This window comes from Anopheles moucheti, chromosome 3, assembly GCF_943734755.1.
Source record: "Anopheles moucheti chromosome 3, idAnoMoucSN_F20_07, whole genome shotgun sequence".
Lineage (NCBI taxonomy): Eukaryota > Metazoa > Arthropoda > Insecta > Diptera > Culicidae > Anopheles > Anopheles moucheti.
In genome coordinates this window covers 82,241,457-82,256,464 of record NC_069141.1, presented here as the reverse complement: position 1 = coordinate 82,256,464, position 15,008 = coordinate 82,241,457, and the positions used below count along the sequence as shown (strand labels likewise).

Here is a 15,008-nt window from a genome sequence, read left to right as displayed (position 1 = left end):
AATCCGGCCTGTACACCGGAGGGCGAACATTTCATTTCATGATTTGTATCCCACTGGAAATTGTTATCTGTTTTGTTGCTTTTATATTCTCCTTTGTAAAACTTGCTTTGTGTACTATTTGAAACAGAATTTTACACCTTTTACGCATACTTCACGGCCACTACTTGCCAATGCTGATGAATGACTGCAATAGAGCAACACAATCGGAAAAGAATGTACCACCTGTGAAGGTGTTACACAACACAAAAAAATCATCCCAAATGCAAGTAGCTACTCGCATGCCGTGAAAAGTGCTGGATGATTGCTGTTCGACCACGCGGGAAAGTGATACATTTTTCAGCACATGTGCGCAAAATGTACAACCGTTGGGAAGTTTCTGGACGCGCACGTTGGTTGCACGCAGTGATCGAAATGGTAGCTCGCAGAGCAAAAAAAAATCCCAATTTCATCGACTGAATAATTCACGCATGCATGGGCTGGAATAGAGAAAGGATTATCTGGCGCCGGGATTCAAACATTCGAACTCCTTTTTTCTGACGCAACTGCTGGCAGTTCGATACCGCCGGTGATGTGACGTTCAATGGGATGGCTGACGGAGGCATTCCTGTGTTTGAGAAGCTGAAATGGAATGATGCTGGTCGAAGTTTGTGGTGTGACGAAAAATCTCGGCAAGAATGTACAATTCTGTGCATAGTGCAACAATAGACAACTAGAATTTTTAATGTTTTTTTTGTATTTCTAGTGGCGTTAATACTAGCGGAGCTAATAAGCTGAGATAAACTAAAATAAATTAAAGCCCTTTATTAATTTAATTATTTACGTTTTTACGAAAGGTGCTTGATATTTCATATACAACAGACAAAAAGATAAATATCGTTACTCGAACTGAGCAAGAAATTCCGAAAAATTGCAATCAAATTAAAGGTTGAATCAGTCAAATATTGCATTGCGATCACTCTCTGCGAAACAACTGTACGCAGCCACTCGCATGAATGTCGAGTTAATCACTGAAAAATTGGGTTATTCAGTGTACTTTTATTTCCTCAAATTGACAGCCATGTTCAGCCCATCTCTAGCTCGAAAGCTGGGTTCCAAACGTTTCCGGGGATATAATTCCTACTATTCTTTTTTTTATTACCTTTACTATACTGCTGACTAATCTCCCTATCTTTACATGTGCCAACTATGGGATATTTCAATCTAAAAAATAGGAAGAGTTCCTCAAACACATACACACAAAAAATCATTCAATCCAATCCGTACGGGTTTGGTGGTGGCAAGGATGCACCCGCGGTTCGAACGGTAGCGAAACACCATTGGCTGCACTGTGGAATTATTTGGAAACGCTCCAGGCTGAGTGTTCCCGTTCGTTAAGAGCGAATTGTTTTACATCCATCCATCGATCCATCCATTGGATCTCTGGCTGAATGCCCCACCCGAAGGCTTTATGCCGTTGGGCAGCAGGATGTTCGTGTAATCTGCCCGGCCAGCACAGACGACTGCTGTCGTTGGATGTTTAGGTTCGATTTTGGGTTTTTGTCTGATGCATTTTTTAAAGGGAATAGCGGATTTTTTGCCTGTTTTCTCACATGCCTGTTTATTTAGCTTAGCAAGATAGAATTCTTTTATCCCCTCGTACGGCATGCGTAGCCATGTCGTGCATGGCTTCGTTAGATGAGATTTATTTACCATTGTACCCATTACGGGTGAGCTCTTTGTGAAGTCCACTGCGTCAGTGATAATGACGCAATCAGGTGGGATTGCTGCAAAACCCTCCCCTGAAGCTGAAGGTATCTCTGTCGGTGTGGACACGGACCATACACGGACACCTGCCCGTGCAATGATGAATCGTTGCAAACTAACGAGCAACAATTTGGTGGTTTCTTTGTCTGCAATTGGCGTCGCATTGCAGGCGCAAAACAGCAATCAAAATAGTGCCGGATTTCGGTTGCAAAACTACCCGGTTGCAACCATCAACAGTGGGAACTCCCCTCGGTTGAGTGATATTAAAAATTGATAAAACTTGTAAAACTGTGCCGCTACGCTTTGCAAACATCCTCGCTATGTGTGTTTTTTTTTTTGCAAAGCATACAGGCAAGGAACGCCTAACGCCAGGGAAGCATGAAATTAGCAAAGAAGTTTCCTTATTTCTTTTCACAACAAAACTGCACCCGTAAACGGAAACATACGTCGCACGGTGTGGAACCGTGCAGTGCAACCGTGACCGTAATGATCGTGATTTCCGGACGTAAACTTTTTCGCCCGTCCGGGCCAGCGTCGTTGGTCTTTTGGCAAAGAAAAAGCAACAAACCTCATTTTGTATAGCGGCAAGAGAGTGGAAATGTACTAATCGAGCCACATTCGTGCGTTCGATGGACTGTACATTAACTTCCCATTTTCCACTAGAATCCACCGTTCGGTTGTTGTGAAGGGAAAAGCAAAACACCATCAAGCAATCAGGGTTGGAATGGTGGAACTGAAATAAAACGTGAAAAATGAAAAGTTTCCTACTGCTAACTCCCGACGACGTTTGCTGCAAAGAAGCGGTAAGGAAAGTTTCTAATTAAAAGCATGCAATATACTTTTATTTACAATCACCCCGGTGGAAATGGACGATGGAAGTCGCGCGCTGTCGATTCGCAAGGCACACCGCGGGAAAACGAATGCAATGGAGTGGAAATTGCATTGCCATTTCCGCAGCATTGTGCATGACAGTTTGACAAGGTGTGAATACACCTTGCGTCGAGTGGCGGGCCGCGCCCATTAATGTTGCTGCAGGAGAATTAGTAGCTATTAGGTACGTTTTGGTGAGCGCGTTGCATACCGCAAGGGGTTTAGCAACCGTTCATGCGTTGGTGCGCTTGTTTCAGATTAATAATACTGCAGCAATGTAAAATGAACTGGAATTGTGTAGCATTGATGGCAATGTCTCCCACCGATCGTGTACACAGGAAAAGATCTTGTAAAAAGTGTTGGTTCTAAAACAATTCTTTTTTTATAGTAAACTAATGTACCTTTTCTTACAATATGCAAAACTTATGTCGCCAAAGCTCAGGTATATTACACATTTGAAAAATCATATCTATCTTAATTGTGTAACACAATAATGTAAATAAACATTTTTCAAATGAAACCAACAATTAAAACATTTCTCCAATAGATTGAAGATAGATGCAATAAATGCAATATATTCAACAAAATGACAAAACCAATAAACAGTGATTGGCATTTTTATAATCTCTCAATTGCAGCTCCAGAAACTAAACAAACAAAGCAGTCACGTTCGTTTTATTAGATCATTTGAGGGCATGATTTACAATTTGTGGTAAACGGTCAACATAAAACTTTCACTTCCGAAAACGTCCTCGATGCACTCGAACGCTCTGCACTGCAATTCTATTGCGATCAACTTCCTTTTTTCCTTCCTTGAAAATCCCAACTACTCAATAGCTGAGCGATTGGAAAATAGACTTCCCATGCTTTAAATGAACTTTAATAGCAGTTTGATTCTTTGACGCTTGTTCCTTTTTTATTCTCGCCCATCGAAGTTATTTTGCAGTGGATGCACCGCTACTGCACTGGCACTAGAAAAGAAAACTGAAAACATCACTGGACACCGAGACGTCTTCAATGTTCTGCACTGCATGGCAAACGGTGCAGAAACACATTCATTTGATACCGACGAACTTTGACGCGAGTGGCGGGTATGGTTGCTGAAAGTAGCTTACAATTAAGTTTCTTAAGACGATTTTTCACTTTCTTATCCACACGAGAAGTTCCGCCTTCCGGGTAGCGACGGTCCGAGTGAACGTCCAGCGTAGTGGCTTTCCCTTCCCAACAGTTGGTCTTTTTCGTCTGGACGTCTAGAGTGGCATCGATTTGTTCTCATTTTGTAGAGCGTTACCTGTTTTTTCTTCTTGCGTTTAAATCAGCTACATGCCAGTGGACGGGTGGTGCAAATCCTCACTAAGAAGCAACGATGTTCGATCGTTCCTTGTTGGCAGACGACACCGTCTCCAACCGAATGGGAAACTTTCCCTAATAGACTATTGTAAATTCAATTACCCCATTTGTAGTTTATACTTTTTCCCTTTCGTTGCAGTTCGAAACGAATCTCTTGATCGATTTGTTCTACAACTTTGAGCACACTTTATAGGCAGCGCAAGGGGAAGAAATCGAATAACCAACGCGACTGCTCTCGGACATCAAACGCACGAATTATTGATGCGATAAATGGCTTCCAAATGGTGAGCGACCGGGAAAGTGTCGGTTGACGTTTTGCAGTCCCTGATTTTCGGTTTACCCTTTCCAGCATCCCATGCTGTTTGACTATGCTGCATCCAAATGGTTATCGATTTTTTGTCCCGTTCGAATGATGTTCGGACAAAAAAAGGGGAGGCCCTTGATTGGCTCTGCCCTTGATTGGCTCGAACCTTTAAGCGCATAGAGCAGAGTTCATATTCCACACAAAATGCACATCTTTAAGAGTATCTCTCGTGGTGAAAACTCGCTTGAAATGCTCCGGGTGAAGGCAGCAATAAAATATTAACGGTAAAACAATAAAAACTGTTGCCAAAACTTACCCGCCAACCGTCCGTAGCGCTGAAACATTCGCTCCACATCCGTCTTGGAGCACTGAAATGTGTTCAGGTTGCCGACGAAAACTCTCGAGTTCACCGCCTGCGGGTCCTGCGAGTTGGTCTGATTGGAGAGTTTTGACATCTTCATCTTGGCCGGTTTTTGTGGTACAGCCCGACAAGGCTACCCTGGGGAAGAGCATGAAACGAAACAAATGGAAACAAATTCTTGGTAAGTGAGTGATGATCAGTCCAGGGAATCAACTACAGCACGATCGATAAAAGCAGTTTATTTCAAGCAATTCACATTCCTGTTTCCCACTGAAAATACCCAGACCCTGACGGTTTTACATTTATTAAATTCTTCCCAAAAATATGCTCGCATACGCCTTTTACGCTTCTCGAGCGCTGTAAATCGAGTAACTGATCCAGTCGCTACCGGGAAAAGGACATCGTTTAAGAAACGATTAAGTAAAGCAACCGCCACTCTCGGTGGTGTGAGTGAAATAAAAAAATCATCTTTCCAATTGCAACTAAACCGTGTCTGTTTGGGACATTCCGTGGTGGAGTGCTGACTGAAACGTTCAGGAGACCTGCTTCAGCTTCTTCTCCAGTAGCTGAAACCGGAGACAAGAAGAAACCCGACACTGCTGCAAACCATAATGGTACGGGAGCCAGAAGAACATAAAAATGCAAACGATAACTTCTCCACACAAACGGACCACTGTACGGTGTTTGGTCTGGTCGGTTGCAACGTTCCAGTAGACGACGGTCTACAAGAAGTTTGCTGAGGAATGCAAGGAATTAAAGTAAGAAGTAATTTATATTTGTTGCTTCATCGCTTCACCGTCCGGTGCCCGGTTGCTTAAGGGATGGTTTTAATAGTTTTAATATTTCAATTTCATCGGGCGGACTGTACGGACAGGCAAGCACGTATGAGGGCTACGGGAAGAGAAAAAGCTTTAAAGGCGGACACACCGAACAGTTGGTTAGTTGATGCTTGGAAGGTTAGACGTCAGGATCACTTTCCATTCATATGATGCTCATGAGCTTCGTTTTCGTTCGGATTACCATGCCAGCTTGTTGCATGCTTCTTTCGGTCCCTACGTGCATCCATTGGTCCACGACATCCATTGACCCTGCTGAAGCCACTCTCGTTACATCGCATAGGATCGGGATTCAACAGATTGGACGGATGTGCTACCGTTCAGTGACTTGTTCGTGCAAAACGTGAACGAAAAGTTATTTGTTGATGAACGCAGACGAATTGCAGGAAAAAATGCTGTATAACTAACGAACCTTTTCAGCACTTTACTTTATCTTCCACAGTCAGGCAGGTCTAATTTTAGCCCCCGTTAATAGAACATTCACCGTGGCATATGATGCGTTACGCTGCACGCGAGTTGTCACTCGTGGCCTCGAGCTTCAAAGCGATCTCAGAGTTGTTTTGCTGCGGAATGTGCGCTTACAGCTTGATCCCACATTAAACTTCGTTCATTAGGCGAATCCTATGCAGATTAATTAACTGCAAGTACGGCCAATCTTTCAGAATCATGTGACGGTCGGAATAGGTCAGTAATGCCTGTTGATGAAATTGCGTCACACAAATTGGGATCGGTCTGTTACGGGGAACTTTATTTCAGAAATATCAATTTGTATTATGGCCTGAAAAATATTGATAACAATCATAAAAGGCATATTTAACAAAAATTAAGACAATGTTTACCAATCCTCATGTGATCTAGCTTCAGAGTCATCACAGCATTAATAAATATCTAGAATAACTTGTGCTTTACACTTCTCAACCGAATTTTTCTAAAGAGTTCAACAAACGTTGCCAAGTAGGCTTTTCTTTGCTACAATTATATTATACTAAGTAAAAGATCCTTCGTAAATATCAAGAGATCCCGATCAATAGCTTTCTTTGTGTGTGTTACAAAAACTGTAATAAATTATTGATAAATATCGCAACTTGAACTTGTGTAGTTTACCTTCAAATAAATTACCTTTTCTGAATAAAATATCTATCAGTATCCAACATGACACCCGAAGGAAACGGTACGCCATTGTTTTGAATATTCTTCAATAAATTCAACAACCAATTCCACTATTTCCCTCGCATTGCACTGGTAACCTAGCCTATTTGTTTGCTTATCAGCATCACGAACCAAAGGCAACCCTGCCGTACCCATTCTAGCTTCACGAAATGCACCACCCGACTATGATGTTGCCGCGCGCAGATATGTAAACTACATGCAGCAAAACGGTACCATGCATATAAATTTCAATGCCTCCACGGAAAGATGCCGTTTGCGGAAGCTTCGTCACTGTGCTGGGCACCGTTTGCCGGTTGGCCCGACAATGGAAAGCGCCCGCGAAAACGATATCCTTACTCGTGTTTCCTGAAATTTTCATGCATGATCAAACTTTGTTTTTCCAATATTGTACAACCCTCAGCCGAAACACCCAACTGGTGTCTTCTTTACCTTGCACACCAAACCGACAACCATTCTTTGCATCTTGAACCATGTTCAAGCGAGCGTCACAACATAAAGGGAATAGTTTTGAAGGAAAGATGCTAGCGCGAATAACGAAACCAGACGGACGACGGCTTAAACCGTCAGTTTCACGGAAAACAGCCGGAAACGGGAACCGTTCCGTGGCGCACCAATGGCGTTAAAGTACGAATTGAAGGGAAAGGTCTTCAAGCCTTTAGGTCCGCGCTGCACGACGCCTGATGGAAGGCAACCATCTCGTTTTGTTGTTGCCTTCGACCTTACCTCGGTGGGTGTGGAACGAATGTTTTTGTTCTCACTTGTACTGTTCCTATTTTATAGTGAGAACTTTTCCAGCACTTTTTGTGAAGCAGCAACTAACACAAAAAAAGACATACCTAGCTATGGCGAGAAAAAAGTTCCACCTTCAGGCATCGGTTGTCTAGCGGGAAAAACACGGAGCAACTTCGATAGTGCCAAAACGACATTACGAAAGGTTTATAACCACGTGGGAATCGTTGCAGGTTTTTGCCGCTCCCGTTACTGGCACGTTGTTCTACTCGATTTACGATCAAATAAACGCCAGTACTGCGGTACGGCAAAAGGATGTTGTCGTGCGGTACACAAAAAGGGTTAGATGTGGTGGTATTGGCAACGAAGACAAACAACAAAGATTTGCACACAATTCAACCACAAACGAACGGTGCAAAAGCGGTGGCAGTGAGCTTTTATTTGGGTTTCATATAGCTTTATGTCTGTTTCCCCGCTGAAGGGATGATTGAAAAATGATATAGTATAACGTTGATGACATGAGATATGAATCTTCAAACTTTAAGGATCATAACGCATGGATAGCTAAATTGAGCTTAGAAGACATTAGACATCATTTTGAAAGTAATCATTTTTCAATAAATTAAACTAAAACTTATAATAAGAGAAGTTTCATAAGAGAATTTTTTAGCGACGATTTTCATATATTTTAAATTTTTCTAAGACTATTTCAACACCTTGTCCAAATGCTGCCAAACTTATGGCGTTTACGGTTCTGTTTAGTGTCTCTCAACGTCATTTCACACCGCAAGTCTCTAATACAGAAAACAGACATTCCCATCCGCACTGATTTGTCATTTTCACCAAAACCACCTTTGATCTGTGGTAAATTTTCCCCATCCCGCTTTCCCTCTCGCTCGTAAATTTCATGCCTGCATCCACACGAAAACATTTCACTCTAGGCTACTGTTTGCAAACATCGATAAATCACCTGTGAGATGTAGAGAGAAAAAAACCCTTAATGGTTCATCTGCTCCGGGATTTTATCTCACTACTTCATCTTTTCCCCAACCAAAACATGATAAAGAGAAGGAAAAGTTAACACTTTCCACCTTCGTAGCAAGTTTTCCGTTACCGCGTTTGCTAGTCCTCTTTCGCTTTCACTTTACGACACGGCAACGGTTTAGTTGCTTGTTTCGAAATTTCTAAACACACAACAACGCTGGAAATCGCGTGTGGCGAAAGAAAAAAGATTTAAAATGGCAACATTTCCATCCTTCATTTCGCTCCATTGAAACACCCGATCCGACCGGACTGAATGCAATGGAAATGTTTCGAAAAACCGAGGGCAAAATATCCATCCATCAAGGGTGGAAGTGAGAATTTATCTACATTTGTACCGCCCGTGGAACTATCTCGCCTTTCATTGCCTACTGGGTGCGATCCCATTCAGGGCCAATGTTTACAAACCACCCATGAATTATAACCACACTTCGCGGAGCTGAGAATCTTCCCGTGCTAGCACCGAGCACCCCAAGCACGGGAAAATGCATTTTCCGCTTTCACAAAAACCAAGAACATCGAATAAATTCTGACGAGTGGGGGAACTGAAGTCACGATCTTTCATCGCAATTTCAACATTGATATTTGAGGGATTTCCCATCTTCCTCGCCACCCACTACCGGAGGAAACATTCGTCGAGCTCGAGTAGAACACCCATTCCCAAAGTCATTCGCGAGGAAAACTCCGACGGATGGAACCGAGAAGGTATTTTCCGACTCATTGTTTGTTGCGTCGCTTTTACAAACCGTCGCAGTCCATCTCACCATCTCGCTTTCTCAAACACTTGGCGTGTGAAACTACCAGAAGTGCCTAAAATTAGCTTCCCAAGATTGAACGCAACCCAAACTTCTCTCACCCCGCTCACGAATGTTCCCATAGCAACTCGCCAAAACACACAACGCTCCCCGACAGACAAGATCTGCTCCATCTCAATGCGATGAGAATAGGAATGGCCGTAAGCGCGCGCTATTTTCCAAACCCGACCCATGCGGTGCGATGACACAGCAAAACCGACCGCTCTTCAGAGCCGTACCGTGAGCAAGGAAACCGCTGAGAGGTGTGGAATTTTTATATGAATTTATAAATTATTGTTTTGCCTTCAGCCGCACCCCGAACGAGTGTGGTTTATTATTTTATGTGTCTCGAGGATTTTTTTTTTGAGTGACTTTTTTGTATCTTCGTCTGCGTGCACTAGCATCCTGCATCATCAGTCAACGCTGTCACCCGGCGGACGATCTTGCCGTCCGCTGTTCAGACCGCCTTAACTCGATCGGTCCGTTGATGAAGGTTGAAATTCTAGCCGGCTAACCCTGGTGATTGTATCGGAAAAAGTGGAGCGTAGGAATGCGACAAGGTATGGCGTATTTTCATCATCATCGTGTCCTCGATGAAGGTGCGTTTGGGACGGTGAACGATTCGTCCAGTATGTGGGCTGTGTCTCGAACACTTCGTATCTGTTTCTTGTGTGGGCAATGTTTCAGACGTGTTAGCTCTTACCTGGCGGGCAGGTATCCTTTACTGCGCATCACGTGACACTTGCTAACGTTTTTAGCGACGATCAAATTGAGCGTACCAAAAGTCAATATCAAGAGTCATATACTACTTACATCATATTATAAAATCCAACCTTTATTTATCTTTATCTTCCAGATAGAATATACAAAACGATTTTTCAACCAATTTTTAATGAACTTTAATTTGAAAACTAAAACAAAATTCGTTGCACAAATTTGGGAAAATCGTATTTAAATTTGCTCCCTTCAAGTTTTTTTTTGAAAATTCTTGAGAACATTTGGGAAAATTTTTGTTTACTAAACAAGTGTGCTGCTGTCAATTCCTACTGCGTAAAGTTAGATTACAAATAAATAATTGCATTATCTTTATCTGATAGCTCGCACAACACTTGAGCAAAAGTTAAAAACTTATTTCGAAAGAAAAAATTCAATTGATGGGTTCATCAAAAAGTTTTGCAACGCTCATTACCGGAGCTGAATGGTCTTGACCGTAAGCACACATTTATAGCAAGCAACAACAAAAAAAACATCATCTAAAGCGGTTATGCGTAAAAATTTATAGCTTCAAAAAAAAATAAAGCACCATGAGCAAGCGAAAAAACTTCCACCAGTTTTAAATTGCCGCTCCTTCATTAGCTGCGTGTGAGGTTCTTTGTTTTTTGTTCCTCAAACTTCCTTACAGCAGTGGAAAATTCATCTATTGTAACCCATCATCATTTGCCACCTCATCAAGCCGAAAGATAAGAAAATCCAAAAATTAAATCAACCATTAACCCTTTTTCACCGTAACCCGGGTAACTTTACCGCGTCCTCCTTTTGCTTACCTTCATTTGTGCGCCAACCTTTATCAACAAACCCATTTCCCATGTCATTTGCCTTGGCAGAGGTCTATTTTGAATCTCGCAGCCAATCAACATCTTTCAGCGCCTCCGTAAGATCCGCGATGGGCGATCCTCATCATCTCGACGCACCGCACAAATCAAATTTAAAACCACTTGAAGATATTACGCGTGAAATTACTGAAATTAATACGCGGCTCGGCGGTAACCACTTGACCAAACATTCCGGCACTTCCACCGCTGGGCGGAATGGAACGCCGTTTGTTGGTTAACCGGAAGCCCCTTATTGTTTGAACCGCTTCTTCCTACTCCTCCTTTCATTAATTTATCCCTTCACTCCGGTATCTTCTCCAACGGAGCTGACGAAGGGTGTTTAATGGGTGCGTTTGCTCGAAACCTCACTTCGAAACAAGCATTCTTTCAGTTGGGAAAGGCAACCAGAAAAAGGGGTTCACGCGCCATCATTGTTTTGCTGAATGGTAAGTAAACCCATTGTGGTCCCCTTTTCGGTACAGGCAATTCTCACTCCGCTAAGCAAACAGGGAAGCGTTATCCGAATGGAATTTTATTAATTTTAGCAGGAAAATTCTTCACATAATTCGTCGTCTACATAGTGTGGGATACTGCCCTCGAGGAAGAACCGGAATCGGACAAGGGGAAAATTGTTTTCCAAGCATCGCCCCGCACTGAAGCTGCTGCCGGGTGTGAGACTATCACAACTTTTAGAAACGTCGTGCCGAAGAACAAGAAAAGCGCTTGAAACCATTCCACCCGCGAAGAACACTAATCCAGAACCAAGAACGAATAGCATCGTCAGGCAGACGTTGGATTCTAATTCTTGAACATCCGTCCCGTGGCCTTGACTAGAGCAGTGCAATCCCCACCGGAAAAAGCATATTTGTAGCGGGTGTGCAGACCGGCTTAGTGCCGGCTCAACGCGATCCGACAACTTCGAGAGTGCTTCGACTGCGGTCGAAACACGGGGCACGCTGAAGTAGAAGGATTAAATTGATTTGTTGAATGTTTCAGCCACCGTCAGCGTTGCGAACCGTTGCGGGAAATGGGCAGACCGAGGGGTTGAGATTTGGCAATGAGTTAAAGAACAAGCTGTTCATGTTTAATTAAGTAATTCAGGCAATACGTCTGGTGGAGGATTTTGTGCGATAGCCGTCCTGATCGTGAGGTGTTAATCCGCTCGAGAAAAGGATGAGATGGTTAAGCCCGGTGTGATTTTACTGACGTTCTGTGGCAAGGTTAAATTTGTGTACTTAATATGAGTGAAGGAGTTCTCTGTTCATTTCTACTTTTATTCGTTTTTGTAAAATTTGGTTTGCAGTTTGAGAATATTTGCACAAATCTATAGACATATGATAGTTAAATAATTGTTTGACAACTTTTTGTGTTATCATTTGACAGCTAGACTCATCAACATATTTATTAAAATTGTTTCGTACCGAATAAAGCGAATGCTATATCCACTTTATACATAAAACTATTTTTTGATCAAATGTACAACCATTCATTGCCATCAAGAGATGAATTAAGATAATTAGTGCCGTTCGATATTTACACCCATCGAGGAAATTGAAACATCATTCTACACCAATGCCTGAAAGTGTATCTAATTGTATCGGCTCCGTAAACAGTTCCGTATCAAATATTGGCTATGGTGCTTATGCATTCAGAACTGCATACCCGGCCGAGTAGCCTGAAGCATCGTGCAAAGATGACGATTCACCCGTAGCATGTAGCATGGTGGGTGAATCATTTTTCCATCGCCCATCTACACAACATCGAGATCCTTCGCAACGGAACGAGATTTGCCTCTTCGCACTGGGGCTATGAAAAGACCAACACCATCGATTGGAAAGACCGGCACTAGGGCAAACGGTAGTTTTTCCTACCCAAACACGTGGCGATTGTGGTTTTGCGCTCGACTCGCTTCGAAATGGCACCAGAGAGCTGGGCGAATCAAAACACACCGCACACCGGTGTGTGTGTGTGTGCGGATGGTCGCATGCGGTGTGACCGTGTGGTGTGATTGTTTATTTCAATTACATTTTCCACTCTCCATTAATTGATTGGTTTGGGACGGCATCCATCGGGGTACACCGTTGCAGGTGTGCGTCCCTTTGGCATGAGTGGCGCTTGTATGTGTGTCAGGATTCTTGCATCGATATTGGAACGGGCCATTGTTGGATTTCCACGCACCTAGCGACTGCCACTGGATGTGCGAGTGGTTGCCAGTAAGGCTATATTTGCATTTATCAAGGCTTGCCGCCGTAAGTTCACCATCCATGTGCTATCGCATGTTAGTAGAACGGAAAGTTATACTGTCTTGTAACCACAAGGAATGCTTTCAGCGAACCTCACAGTATTGAGCTTTCATCGTTTGTTGGAAGAGCAGGAGTCAACAGTTTGGGTTATGTTCGCCACTGGATTTGATCACTGTCGGAATTGATTATCCAAAACCAATTTTATTAATTAAAAAGTATTTATACAAATAGTACATCTAGTAATTTACATAATGAGTATCAGCTTTTCAATTTATTTCGTAGTTTTAAGCTCCAGAATTGCCCCAAATAAGGGAAATGAGGTTTGCAGATTTTTAATTGAATATACGCTTAATGAAAGTAAGATCTGATGTTATGTTCAAACTTCAAGTAGCCTCCAAGCGTACCATTTTCACCCCACAGTACCGGTCCAGCATCATGTGCCGTTGATGGCACCATGCAATGGGCACTTGACTCTCTCGTAATCTAATTGAAACGCAACCGCTTCACGCAAACCTGTCACTGGCTGGCCCCATCATGCAACTCGTCTGTACCGGCGCGAAGCATTTTAATTTTCTGCCACTTTTGTCACCGCGGCACAGCAGCATGTAAAATTCTGCTTCCACTTCAAACGCAAACAACCCTTCCCTTATGGATCACAATTTTTTCGTTTTAACTTTAAAGGTATGTTGTGGTTTGTGCGATGAGTGGAAAAGAAATGGTCCAAAGTGCAACCGGTGGAATGAGAGGAATTTATATGTTTTCCTTCTTAAGGGGTTTTTCCCTATCCAACGTGAAACGAGATGCTTGTGAAATAAAGGCGTTTCCTTGCACTTGAACTTGTGCTCTCAGTTTCATCTTGTCAAAGAAAAGTCTGATCTTCAAAAAGATAAGCGCACGCCATCATGTGGAGCTTTCTCGGAAGGACGAGTTTTGTAGAACACATTAACGATGTAATCGCAGCGTGAAAATTGTGGTCTTTAGTTCCCCAGATTGTACATAAAAAATATAAGCAAGAATTTCTTTTTCAAAAACAAATACACTCTATACCATTCTCTGTGACATGTCCAAGTCAGATTAACTCCGCGAGCGAATATCTACGATCGACACAACACGACCTCGTTAGTAAAACACGGAAAAAATAATCCAGATACATTCTCCATCGCGGCTAAGTATCGATTACTTCCTGCGACCACCTGCTTGTCCAAACAAGATCCCTGTCAAGAGGATGTTGCAATCCAATGGTGCCCTCCATCCCGCAAACACAATGCCAACGCGCAATCGATGCAATGTTGCAATCCGGCCCCAGTCCCATCTGTCGCTCATCACTGTCACAAGAGATTGCACGGATTTCCTTCCTTCATCGATGTGGAGTGACATTTCCGAGGCGAAGGAAACGTGTCCGAGTTTCGAGTTTGACATCGTCTCGCCGACGCCACCGTGGGCATCCGGCGAGCATTGTTTTTTGGGTGAGGACGAGCACGGTGCTCTGCTCCGATGGTGGTAAATTTATTCATCGTCCTTCGTTTGCTGTCACTCATGCAGGAGGTACGGTGTATAACTTAACAGCAAACTGTTGGTAGCAAACTCCTTTCAAGAGGAGAGAGCGAACTACTCAAACTCAAGCGTGGCTTGTAGTGAGCATCGTTTAATTTAAAGTGGGTATAAATTATATTGAATTTTAATAAAACACCTCCCCACACATCACTCCAGACAAGAAGGTGAAGTCAACTCACATTTAAGTGTCACGTCGAGCAGCAAGTCCCTTGCCATTGCAATACAGTGAGACTGGACAGAAGCGTAGAGAATAATTTTCTATTCACACGTGGAAAACAATTTCCCACCACCAGCAGACAGGTGCAAAAGAAACAATTTGTTGTGTCCTCAATGCTGGAGAAGCAATCAAACCACGGCGTCTCCTATAAATTCACAACGAAAATGCATAACAGGTGCACACTGCTGTGTATGAGTGGATCGA

At 42.9% G+C, this 15,008-nt stretch overlaps 1 protein-coding gene across 1 annotated transcript in view; it reads right to left on the bottom strand.

Annotated features, from left to right (window-relative positions):
• The window catches only part of LOC128304468 (uncharacterized), a 56,946-nt gene that overhangs the window by 23,001 nt on the left and 18,937 nt on the right, over positions 1 to 15,008 (bottom strand). Inside the window, exon 2 of the mRNA XM_053041658.1 lies at positions 4,584 to 4,766. Coding sequence (XP_052897618.1) covers positions 4,584 to 4,728 — 145 coding nt within the window. The 5' untranslated portion in view covers positions 4,729 to 4,766. The remainder of the gene's footprint in view (positions 1 to 4,583; positions 4,767 to 15,008) is intronic.